Genomic DNA, 11,577 nt, shown 5'->3' on the forward strand with positions numbered 1-11,577 from the left:
ACACAGGACATTACTGTGTGATCCCCGCAGGAACACAGAGCGATACACAAGAACCAGGGTGATAAAAATAAACATGAGCTCAGGCAGGCTATCTGACTAGAGTAAAGAAATGTTCGGACCCACACAGAATTCATAGTTATGGAAGATAACCAAGTATTAAAAGCATTAGTAGCATTAGTATGACTTAAAATACGCGACACACACACACACACCACAGCATGTGTCTGAATAACTGTTCATTTGTTTCCAGTCCCTCCGTGCAAAGCAGCTTATGCTCAAAAGGGTATTACACACCCGGAATAAATAAACAGAAAACATAGCAAAGCCTGTGAACCTCCCCTACACACATACACGAGCTATTTTAAGACCCAAATCTGTGTATATCTCTGTCTGACCCCTCTCTCTCTTCCTCCCACATTGAAGCTGTGTAGGGTTGTGAAAGCTCTCAGGAATCAACGCCACACAGGCCTAGTCCAACTCTCTTAGCGCATACACACCCCTATGCATCATTACGAGTCAGGCCGAGCCAAACATAACATGAAGTGACTTATTAACCAGAGCACACTGTGTCTAGAACTTCACATTATTTCTGTGTGGGGAGGGTGGGTGGTTGGAGCACTCATGCAGGTTGTGTTCTGTGGTGGGGGTGTTGAGCCCAGGAGAGGCCAGGGCAGGGCCAGGTGACCTTGGGGGAGGGGAGGCAGGGGAGGCAGGGGGATTGCCATTGGGGGTCAGAGAATGCAATATTTCAATGAATTCAAGGACTCAGCAGTCAGGGGAATACTCACCCAGGGCAAGCCTATTCAGTATTCAGCTCTGCTCTGAACGTGTGTGTATATATATAAGGGAACAAGGAAGAAATGGAGGCAGAAAAAGAGAGAGGGGAGGAAATAATCACAATCAGCCCTCCCTCCTTCCTATCCACAAGCCACGGAAGAGTACAACAGCTGAAGTAGCTTTAAGGAACAGTATCAGCCCTGGACTGTTAACACTCTGACCCTGGGCTATGAAATGACCAAGGTAAATAAGAAATAATGTGTAACCTTCCCTCTCTGCTTCCAGGGGTGTGACAGCTGTGTAGACGTCAGGGCGCGGTCATGTTTGGGAGTATATTATTTGAAAAGGATACTTTCCAGAGTTGAAACTGGGATTTATGGGTTATCCGTAAGGTAATCATGGATGTTCAGTTGGATCAAATAAAATGAACGTGTGCAGTAGAGGACTGCAGCATGAAGCTGGTGATCTAGCATGGCCTCTTTTCACCCCTCCTATACACACACATACACACAGAACGCATGCTCCCCCTGGCTTTTTTATATCATGGACAAACTCTCCTGCCCTCTGGTGGCGACAAAGGAAACTGCATTCCCTGGGCAGGGTACCGAATCTGCAATCCAGATTCTTCTGCCAAGAATGAAATGCTAATTTCTCCACACACAGCCTTCTATATAAAAGTAGGACATAGCCATCACGTTGCTTGAACCATGAATGCACTATTTATTCATGTCAATATGAATAGCAAAGATGGAAGATGGACATTATTGGAGAGAGTAGGCAATGGTTACAGTTTTCATTGATTAACAGTTTTGAACATTTGTCAACACGAGGAATGTCTTCAACGTCAAAGGAAACCGAGTATGAGTATATGAACACAGGGGAGTTACTCTACACACACACATCTCTGCATGCAACTCAATACTAAGTAGCTATAATACCTTCATCTTCCATTCTCCTCCCCCCCCCACCCCTCCCCCCTCAAGAGCAGTGTTCCAGACCAGGGCTCGGCAGCCCCAGGGCTAAATTGTGTGGCTCCCACACAATTTAAGGGCCAGTTGTACGATTTAGAGTCGGCCGCCTAAAAACGTCATAGGTCACACACGGGTTTTGGAAAGGTCCCGACGAGCGTCGCGGACCTTTTATGAACGTGCGGATTTCGTTAAACGGGGGGGAAATACGTTGTACGGCACATAGCGTTTAAAAACCAACCGTTCGTTTTGGCAGTGCCATTCAACTCCAGCAGTGGAGCCCGGACGATCAGGAAGACAGTCGAGTGAGTCAGGCGGTCCCATTAAACGTTTAAATAGCCAAAAAACGAGAGGAAAAAGGGAAGACGGAATGCAGACGTGTCAATGAAGAAGAGACGGACTCTTATTCAGCCGTAGCTGACGTGACTGGGCTGCCAGTGTGTTTGCTCTGCAGTGAGAGGATCTCCCAGAACGAAACGTCTCAAATGAAGAGACACTTTGATAGACACCACTCCTCTTTCAGTGCAAACAACCTGCCTGGAGATGGCAGGACAGAGGCGGTGGCCACAGGACTGCTTTCTGTCCTTTTACAGACCTATATGAATTGGGGGGGGGGAAGGGCTTGAATCCAGTCAACCAGAAGATCTGTTTTCCTTGTGATTCTTTTGCATTGAAAGTTGACAATAAAAACCACGTTAAAAGGCTACATCTGAGCTGCCTTTGATCTCGAAAATCAAGCTGTTCATCCACTGTGGCTACTAATGCCCCTTATTTTAGTCGAAAAAGGACAAACTTGACATCAAAAGGGTTGCGGACCCCCGGTCTAGACTCATCTAGTCTACGTAGTTTTGCTCCAATCACAAGTTCAATGAAATGTTCACTGTTCTCAGGTCAGTGTCCTCTCACTCGCATGACTACAGTTTAGGAGTGGTCCTATGTAATACAAACAATACGACAATAACAAACTATTACCATATTCATCATTTCAAGTCCAAAGTTGATCTCTACAGTATCTGGGATGAGCTTGGGGGCGGGGCTTCACTGGGGGTTCCGTCGCCTGCTGGACAGTCTTGAACGTGACGGCCCGGTCCTTCCTTCCTTCCTTCAAGTGGATCTCATAAGACGGGATAGGCCAGCTGCCTAGACCAAACGCATGCTTTCACCTATCCCTCACATGTTGAATCAGATAGTCCGGAGTGAAGGAAGGAAGGTTGTATTCTGGGGCTTTTCAAACAGAGCCAAGCTCATTCCCCTGGGGCGGCGGCGGGGGCGGCGGGGGGGGGGGAGACGCTACCCATTTGAGGGCAACGGGCTGCCGTCCTGCAGGGGGTCTAGGAAGTAGGGCGCTCCCTGGTGCACGCGGTGGTGATGCACCCTCAGGTTGCCGCGGTGAGCGAACCTCTTGCCGCACTCGTCGCAGCCGAAGGGCCTCTTGCCCATGTGGACGTCCCTCTGGTGGGCTCGCAGGTTGCCGCTGCGGGCGAAGCGCTTGCCGCACTGGCTGCAGCCGAACGGCCGCTCGCCCGTGTGCACGCGCGTGTGCACCGTCAGCTCCGACGGCGTGAGGAAGCTCTTGTCACACACGGAGCAGGGGTGCAGCCTCACGCCCGTGTGGCGCAGCAGGTGGCGCCGCTGGTGGGAGGGGTAGGTGAAGGCCTTGCCGCAGTAGGGGCAGGTGTACGGCCGCGCCCCGCCCCCGACGTGCCCCAGGGGGTGGGGGTGTTTGTGCGTGTTCGGGAGGGCGTTGGGGGTGTGGGGTCGGAGCGGGTCCCTCGCGGCGTTGGCCCGCCTGGGTCGATCCCGCGGTCGCCACGACGACGAGGCGCCCCTCTGGTTGTGGTCCTGTCGCGTGTCCCTGCCGGCCTCCGGGGCCAGGTCCTGGTCGGGGTTCTGGTCGAGGAAGAGGAGGGCTGGGTCGTCTTCCTCCTCCTCCTCCTCCTCCTCTTCTCCCTCCTCCTCGTGCCCGAGCGCAGGCCTGTAGAAGTTAGCCTCGCCGTCTCCTCCTGTGGTACCCCCAGATGGAGGATAGCCTCCCCCCTCTGCCAGCAGCTCCAGTCCAGCCTCCCCACTGCGCCCGGCGTCCAGCCCAGGCAGCCAGTCCCTCTGCGGGGCAGAGCTGGGGTCCGACCGGGCTGAGGTGCCCTGGTCCTGGAGGGGTCTGGGCCTGGGGTCATCTCTGGAGGCCTCCTCCCAATGAGATACTTCAGGGAGGAGAGCATGGGTCATTACTACTGACAAGAGTATATAGAGAACCTAGGAAAAGCCAGACCAAGTTTGAGGTAGTTTTTTTTTTTTTTTGGGGGGGGGGGGGGGGGGGGGTTCCTAACTTACACACTGGCTTGGTGCCTCTTGTGTCAGCCAGGGGGTCTCCCAGCCTCTGGCTCCCCTCTGAGGTATGGACTTCATCAGCATTTGGGCTAGGGCCTGATTCCTTAAACTGTGGAGCAGAGCAGGGAGGATTACCAAACAGGGCAGTTAGGTTGGAATGGATCTAGACAGCACCTACGGCATCCACCAACACATTCATCATGTTTGATGAGACACGTGTGGGTCTCATCAAACATGGCTGACTATGGACAGAAAACACCGCACAAGACGAAGGAAAGAAAGACCCTTCGAGGAAGGAAAGCCCCTGACCTCCTGTTTGAATGTGGCTCTTCCCTGCTCTGTCTCCTCCTTAACCCTGAAAGGGCTCTCACTGACCTCCTGATGGTGAGGATCTGTCTCGCTGAAGGCATCCTTTCCCGAGCTCCCTGCTGGACAGAGAAGAGTTACTGGGAGGAAGACTGGTTCTGATTCTGATTCTAAAACCCATTCTGATTCAAAACATAACATTTCAGGACAACGGGGTAGTGTGGACACAGTCGGTGGTCTTACCAGCTCCTGGATCAGCCCGGTGTCTGGGACTGTTATCTCCTCCTCCCTCTCTCCTGCCTGGTCCTGGTCCAGTCCCCACATCCCCTCCATCTCCTCCCTTCCTCAGTTTCCTCTCTGCCCGTTCCAGCCTGCCTCTTAGCGCCGAGATCTCCTCTCCTCTCTGCGTCAGCTCTGCCTGCTGCTCACACAGGCTGCTCTCGAATATCTTGGCGATCTCACACACCGCCGCCGCCAGGAGTGAGTCCATGACGGTGGCTAGCTGAGCGTGGAACGTATTCCTCACTGTCTCCATCGCTCTGAATACGGCCGACTATAACTTTGTTGTGGCTGTCACCGCTCACCAAGGTGTAAATAAATAGCTAAGTACAACTGACCACTTAACTGGACCTATGAATTAACCTATGATACTGTCATTCTAGGCTTTTATATGACCATTTCGCAACTATGCGGTCGGCTGGTCGCTGCTTTAAGTAAATTAAAAGTACCTGCCAGGTTCAATACAAGTCCACACATGGGAAGACACACTTCCAGTATCAGTATCTTTGGTTAGTCAAAACAATACCTTGGCAAGCATCCAATATACAACGAGTACAAGTGGAGCTATATAATTTTGTGTATAAAAGAGCATCTGTGCATGCCTTATTTGACGAGAACGTACATTTGAAAACGAATTTAAAAAACGAAATATTCGACTAAATGCACAGATGACTGAATGCAATGAATTGTAGCCAAAGAAGGCAGCCGCTGCCAGCGAGCTAGCGCAGCAAGCTAGCTAGCCAACTAGCTAAAGAAGCCAAATGAGCTGGATACCTAACGTTCCTGAAGAATTTTCTTCTAGCAGATCTTCTAAAGATATAACATCGATGAACAGCAGCCGTGTCGGTGAGAAAATTATCAGAAAACGCCGCACACTATATAAAACCCGCAGAGGTGTACTTCTTGCCAGCGTAGCGACGGGTGTGAAATGATGTGATGGTTGGGTCGGTCTCGCGATAGCCGTAGATTACACAGGATGGGGGCAGGGTTGTTTGTAGAACGATGCTTTTTAATCTTTTCATCCCATTTTCCTTACTGAAACATGCGCAAACGATGCAATGCTACGTTTAAAAAACCTTTTCGTTTTGTAATGAAAACACCGTACTTCACACTTCGGATGTTTAGTGGTGCCAACTGACTTTGTATTGTTATTTCTAGTGCCGACTAAACTGTATCCAGTGCACCACTTGCCATTCAGTGTCAAATTAGATTTATACTCATTATGTTAATCTGTGCAATTATGTAATCTAGTTAGGAATATAATTATACAGATGCTATGAGAACACCATTACTGTAAATATATTTTATTCACTTTCTATACATGTAAAATGGCTATTGAACTAAATATTTGGCTGTATTTGTCTCAGTTAATGCACAACAGCAGTGAAATAATTCATTTGATGCAATTATGTTACATGCGTAAAACTTTCATAAAAAACTACATAAAAAAAGCTTTCTTACAAAGCAAATCTAATAAGATCAAACAAACAAAATCCTTCACTAGATAAGGGACATTACTGTCATCTTCATGACATTAATTTTCAAAATAATCAAATATCCTAAACATGTAACTTTTACTCATCTGGAATGGTACGGCACTGTAGTACAATAAATGACTAGTATTTGATGAAATCATGGTTGAATTCTATAGGAGATCGGAGAACCGAGTTATCAGGCATGGAGTCGTTTATAGTGTTCCCTCAGGCTCCCCATGTATGAGAAGCCCTTTCCACAGATCTTGCAGGTGTGGGGCTTCCTTTTGTGGACATCCATCATATGTCTGCTTAGCATTATCTGGTTGGCATATGTTGTGCTGCAATCCTCACACTGCAAACTCTTGAGTGGCCCAGTGCAAATCCTATGATGTCTGGACAAGCGTGCGTGAATCCGGAAGCTCTGACCACAGCGTCTGCACTGAAGCGGCTTGTCATCGGTGTGGAGGGGTACATGTTCTTTAAAGAGGCTCTTAGTGCAGAAAACCTTCTTGCACACTTTGCACTTATAGCCATTAGAGACCCTCTTACCAAGAGTCTCCAGTACATTTCCTTTGCCCTTGGGATTCAACTTACTCAAAGCAGCTAGATTTCTGTGTCTCCTGCGAGGGTTGGTGGTGTGCGTCTGGTGTTCTGTGTTCTCCTCGAAAGGGACGGTCCAAACCAGGTCTCTCTTCCTTCCGGGATACTTCCATGGTTCGTCGTGGAAGTTTTTCACATGCATCCTTAAATAGGCCTTTGTTCGGAACTTGCGAGGGCAATGTTTGCAGGTGTGCTGTTTTGGGGAATTCGCAGAGGTAGTTCCCTCGTTTGCCAGGTAGTCAGGGAGATTCTTCTTCTTCTTGCGTGGAGAGGTAGGCGTAACGGTTTGACTGTTGGTGTTCGGTTTCCTTTCTGTGGTCCCCGTCTCCTCCTTTACCCGGCAGCACATCTTAATATGCCTTCGGAGGATACTAGGGAAGGGGAATATGTCGTGGCAGTTTGGACACTTCTTGTGCAACCATGAGTGCACTTTCAGGCCGACTTCTGTCTCGAAAACTCTCTTGCAAAATTTGCATTTATAACTTATTTGTCCTTCGTTTAACTTTGGCGGTTTCATCTGTGACATGTTGGTATTTTGGGATCTTTTGTGGTGCTTCGATTTGCGTCTTCTTTTAAGCTTCGGTGCTTCAGAGTTGATGGTGGTTTCACACTCTTCTTGCTTGATTCTACCTAACATTGCCGGATTTTGACCACAGGCATACTCTTCCGCGATCAGAGGAAGGTGGAGCTGTTGAATGCTGTCCCTGAGTCGCCCCTCCAGGCCACAGTCTGCTTCCATCCCTAGGGAGAAAGGAGAGAAAGAAAATCAGTCAAATTTCCTACTAGTACTCAATTATTGATTGGTATTTGACACACATTAACCCCTTCTCTTCTAACATGAAAATATTTTGTATTCATGTTAGATATTTTCTTCACTTCTCTCCATACAGATATGACCCCAAGGACTTTAGCTGTCTATTATCAGAAGAACAGATTTGAAAGAACAGTCTAGTTAACTTGACCCTTGAGTAAGTACAGAGCATAAATATACGAGGAACATGTGGATTTGGTTCAGAACGTATGTGGCGAATATATATATTAAGTAATAAACTGAGAAACTCACTTATACCAGGAGGACTTGTTGTAAGGGCTGTCATCAGGTGTGGTTCAAAGTCATCTTCTACCTGAAAACATAAACAATACAAATTCCTAACTGTTCCTAAATTCAAACGACTCCTGAGATGACCACCTATCATTGTTAGTCACAGACCTCCTGTTTGATGTCGGGCATGCGCCACAGTGTCACAGTCAGCGGCTTTAGCGTCACGCTTGGACACTCGTTCTCCTGTCCGGCATTGGAGGACGAGGCCAACAGCTCATCACTCTGGACAGGAGCGCACCAGTAGTCAGGAACTGTTTGCAGACACGCGTACGCATACACGTGAGAGTCAAAAAGAAAGTGAAACAGACCAAATGTCAAAAAGACAAAAGTGATATACGTAACAGACCAGTGTTTAATTACTCCAACCAACCCATCCTTCATCCAACAACGACAAAGCATTTCAAATTACCATCATCTCGTGTATCTGGATCTGTCATCATTGTGGATATGTTTTTGCTGAAGGTCTCTACGTCAACATGCAGTTCCACTGCTGGTATCCGTTTCCCCTCATCGCCCCTCAGCCTCCTCTCTGCCTTGTCCAGCTTTCCCCGGAGCATGGAGATCTCCTCCACACGCTGAGTCAGCTCCAACTGCTGCTCACACAGGCTGCCCTCGAAGATCTTGGCAATCTCACACACAGCAGTCTTCATAACGGCATCCATGATGGTCCCCAACTGCATCCTGAACGCCCTCCTGGCATAGTCTGACATCTTCACGAGCGGCAGAGCTGTCAAACTAAGTTAGTTCTGGCATTAAAAGATGGTAATATCAGGCCATACATAAGTGTGATGCTGGTTTGCTGCCCTACCTCATGGTATAGTGAAGTTTATGTATCTGGTCATGTTTACTGTGGCCCTGAGAGCTCCATGCATTGCAACCTTTTCCAAAAAAACGAATGCTAAATAGACAAAACGTTCAGCATTTAGAAACCGCGGTACAAATTCAGACAACATGACACATTACAGGCAACACAACACATTACAGAAATCTGTTACAAATATTAACACAACACATTACAGACAACACAATAACGCGTTACAATTATACCAAACGACAAGGGAGGTGTTTTCAGAGGACGCTTAAGTGATGAACACGTAACAATTATTATATTGATACATTTTAGCACACACACACCACTGACTGTCGGTCATGAGCGGTCGTAAGTGACTACGTGATGTGTTCATCACTTTACGCATCCTGAGGCTCTGGTTTGGTGTCATTACTACGCGTTTTTGTATTTTGTTGTCCGTAATTGCAGCGCGTTTCTGTAATGTGTTGTCTGAATTTCACGGGTGTTTTCTAAATGCTATTTTCTTTTTCTTTCATTTCTTAAATTGCTTGTGTTTTGTCTATTTGCGTTCTTAAATGGCAGTGCGTTGAGTTCCGTACTGGCATGTAGCCTACCAGTGCGTTAATTGGGTACCAGGGCCACTGTAGACACATACCACTATGGAATGAAGCTGGTTAGAGCTACGTCTGCAGTTAGCCTAGCTAACCCCTGGCTGGTTAGATATTTTGAATGTTTCAATATGGCTGAAAGGTTCATTCAAATGCAAAAATACATAATCATATTTCAAAGTTAGTTAGAAAATCTAAAACAGCTAGAGCATCCACGGATGCTACGTAAACAGCTAGCAAATACATTGTTGTTGAACCCCTAGATTACAGTATCAGCTAGCCTATTCAATAATAAAATAAGAAACATACACCTGATAGAATAAAGACCGTAGAAGACTCTGCACTTCAGAGTTTGTCGTCGACGTTTAGATATCAGAAGCCAACATGAACCACGAACTACACGAATTTCACATTTTAACAGTCCCAGAAATTCGATCACCCCACTGTCCCTCCGTTTTCCATGTGTTAGCTTCTTCTGGCTTCTTCCAATTCTTCAGCGTTATGTTGCGTTACCGCCACCAACTGGGCTTTCCAGAAAAATACATGCATGGTGCCTCCTTTGAACGTACTGAATTATTCTGTGGTGTGGTGAACTCTATGGATGAACTTGAAACTCGTTTTTAATTCCACTTTACAGGATCTTTAAGGTTTTGATGCTTTTGTCTGAGCATTCACTTTCAGTGTGTAAGCAGTCGGCAAAAACGGTAATTAAATTGGGCTCTTGGGTTAAGTGATGAGCACAGACAATGATTAGTAGTTCACTTATATTGAAACATTAAACTTCACATTCATTATTTTATTAATGAACTTAATTCGATATCTGGAACTGAGATAGCAAATCATTTTGGTGTTATTCACATAAAAGTTAGGGTTTTCCAGACAATATCACGCTGAAGACTGAGTTGTCATGGGCCACATTCTGGGGATTGAAGTCGAAGAAGTCGACATACATCCTAAAACAAGGTTGAGAATTTTTGTGAATGTACAGGTGAGTGGGTAATTCCATTAAAGATAAATAAGGAGGAGGGGTGTACCTGTTAGATGGAATACCAAGGTGTTTCTTTAGCAATCCACACAACAGTTTTGAGTACTTAATGTTCTGTTCCTCATTAATTCTCCCAATAGTACGGATGTCACAGTGGGCACAGGGCTCTGACGTTCCCCCAAAAGTCATGGTCTGGCTTCCAATGATGTTGATGCAAAAGTACTAATGGAGATAAAGCACATAGGAGACAACTGGACAGAATGTTTGGCTCTTATCCAACACATAGTTGGCCTTGTGGATATATGGTCGATTTAAGGTTACAAAATAAGTGGCAACTACAGTTTCAAAGTGAATCACAACTGTGTACTGTGAACTATGGACTATTATCCCTAGTATTAGTAGGATTTCAGAAGAGCAGCATGCACAAGAGCTAGGCATATCTAAAAGCAGCCTCGCTCACAGGATTTGGAAACTCACCTTTTCTGGTAAACACATTGCTTTGGCCAGTTCCACGGTCGCCTCAGAATAAAGTTCTTGCGGGACATCTTCTTTGGCCACATTGGTGTGCACAACGAAAACAGGCATTATTGCTGTTAAGATACTGAAACACAGCCAGGTAAGATGAACATTTAGCAGTTATGTTTGAAGCACCCTATTTAAATGTTGGCATGTAGGCAAGGAGTGACAGTTACAGACCTGGTAAATCCACCAATAGACACCAGAGTTTTGTTTCAACATGTGGCAGTAATTTTCAAACCTGTTACATCCTGTTTCTAGTTGGGTTTGGAAATAATTTCAGTTAAGGACAAACAGGTTTTTTAAGGACGCCTGTAGGCATTGTGTGTGTGAGGGAGGCAGGGGTAAAACCTGCCAAGTCATTTTGTATTTGTTTTACATTTTCATATAAATGTAGTTATGGAACTTTAAGAAGTCGAAGGTGAGGTGAACAATATTTGTAAATGTTACATTAAAAATGGAAACAAATATTTTAGAATAAAGTTCCACTCAACCTTATACTATTTAACCCTTGTGCTGCCTTCGGGTCACATGACCCAAAGGTTCATAACGAACCACCGTTGTGTTTACCCAATTTTACCCAATACAAAAACAAATAACAATTATTTTCTTTTAACCATTGCAATGTGGGGGGTCTGAGACAGCCCGACAGTTAAAAGAAAATGCTTCACTTTGTTTTTGTAGGAGGTAAATTTGTCGCAATACGACGGTGGGTCACAATGACTGATGGGTCAGAATGACCCAAAGATAACACAAGGGTTAAACCTAACATCGAATATTCATTTATTTAATCATGTAGTCACACATGATTTTTTTGTTGTTGTCTTTGTCTGAAATAACAAT

The 11,577-nt window shown here is 46.1% G+C and overlaps 3 protein-coding genes across 6 annotated transcripts; all 3 read right to left on the reverse strand.

Annotated features, from left to right (window-relative positions):
* Window positions 1-1,300: 1,300 nt before the first annotated feature.
* LOC134032496 (zinc finger protein 648-like) lies at window positions 1,301-5,640 on the reverse strand. Of its 4 annotated transcripts, none has more exons than XM_062476477.1 (4): window positions 4,623-5,640; window positions 4,449-4,498; window positions 4,077-4,182; window positions 1,301-3,946 (listed from the first exon to the last, which is right to left on the reverse strand). In XM_062476477.1, the coding sequence occupies exons 1-4, from the start codon at window positions 4,912-4,914 to the stop codon at window positions 3,036-3,038; spliced, it is 1,359 nt and encodes a 452-aa protein (XP_062332461.1). In that variant the 5' UTR covers window positions 4,915-5,640; the 3' UTR covers window positions 1,301-3,035. The 4 variants fall into 4 exon arrangements, with proteins under 4 accessions (XP_062332461.1, XP_062332459.1, XP_062332460.1 ...); XM_062476475.1 differs by having other exon boundaries at window positions 4,383-4,498; XM_062476476.1 differs by having other exon boundaries at window positions 4,449-4,501.
* Window positions 5,641-5,952: 312 nt separating this feature from the next.
* Window positions 5,953-9,722, reverse strand: LOC134032677 (zinc finger protein 28-like). The gene is made up of 5 exons (XM_062476695.1): window positions 9,543-9,722; window positions 8,245-8,570; window positions 7,944-8,086; window positions 7,797-7,857; window positions 5,953-7,474 (listed from the first exon to the last, which is right to left on the reverse strand). The coding sequence occupies exons 2-5, from the start codon at window positions 8,543-8,545 to the stop codon at window positions 6,330-6,332; spliced, it is 1,650 nt and encodes a 549-aa protein (XP_062332679.1). The 5' UTR covers window positions 8,546-8,570; window positions 9,543-9,722; the 3' UTR covers window positions 5,953-6,329.
* Window positions 9,723-9,887: 165 nt separating this feature from the next.
* LOC134032681 (macrophage migration inhibitory factor-like) lies at window positions 9,888-10,898 on the reverse strand. Its single transcript, XM_062476703.1, has 3 exons — window positions 10,696-10,898; window positions 10,268-10,440; window positions 9,888-10,186 (listed from the first exon to the last, which is right to left on the reverse strand). Exons 1-3 carry the CDS (start codon window positions 10,801-10,803, stop codon window positions 10,099-10,101), a joined length of 369 nt encoding a protein of 122 aa, XP_062332687.1. The 5' UTR covers window positions 10,804-10,898; the 3' UTR covers window positions 9,888-10,098.
* Window positions 10,899-11,577: the final 679 nt, after the last annotated feature.

The sequence above is a fragment of the Osmerus eperlanus genome, chromosome 13 (genome assembly GCF_963692335.1).
Source record: "Osmerus eperlanus chromosome 13, fOsmEpe2.1, whole genome shotgun sequence".
Taxonomy (NCBI): Eukaryota; Metazoa; Chordata; class Actinopteri; order Osmeriformes; family Osmeridae; genus Osmerus; species Osmerus eperlanus.

Bases quoted from the DNA above. Each gene is read 5' to 3' on its own strand.
- LOC134032496 (XM_062476474.1), bottom strand. From the start codon at position 4,914: ATGGAGACAGTGAGGAATACGTTCCACGCTCAGCTAGCCACCGTCATG. The intron at 4,502-4,622 runs GTAAGACCACCG...TTCTCTGTCCAG, and splicing joins CCGGGCTGATCCAGGAGCTG to CAGGGAGCTCGGGAAAGGAT. The intron at 3,947-4,076 runs GTAAGTTAGGAA...TCCTCCCTGAAG, and splicing joins AAGAGGCACCAAGCCAGTGT to TATCTCATTGGGAGGAGGCC.
- LOC134032677 (XM_062476695.1), bottom strand. From the start codon at position 8,545: ATGTCAGACTATGCCAGGAGGGCGTTCAGGATGCAGTTGGGGACCATC. The intron at 8,087-8,244 runs GTAATTTGAAAT...GTCTGCAAACAG, and splicing joins TCCAGATACACGAGATGATG to TTCCTGACTACTGGTGCGCT. The intron at 7,475-7,796 runs GTGAGTTTCTCA...CTTTCTCCCTAG, and splicing joins AACAAGTCCTCCTGGTATAA to GGATGGAAGCAGACTGTGGC.
- LOC134032681 (XM_062476703.1), bottom strand. From the start codon at position 10,803: ATGCCTGTTTTCGTTGTGCACACCAATGTGGCCAAAGAAGATGTCCCG. The intron at 10,441-10,695 runs GTGAGTTTCCAA...TATCTCCATTAG, and splicing joins CAATGTGTTTACCAGAAAAG to TACTTTTGCATCAACATCAT. The intron at 10,187-10,267 runs GTACACCCCTCC...ACCTTGTTTTAG, and splicing joins CTTGGTATTCCATCTAACAG to GATGTATGTCGACTTCTTCG.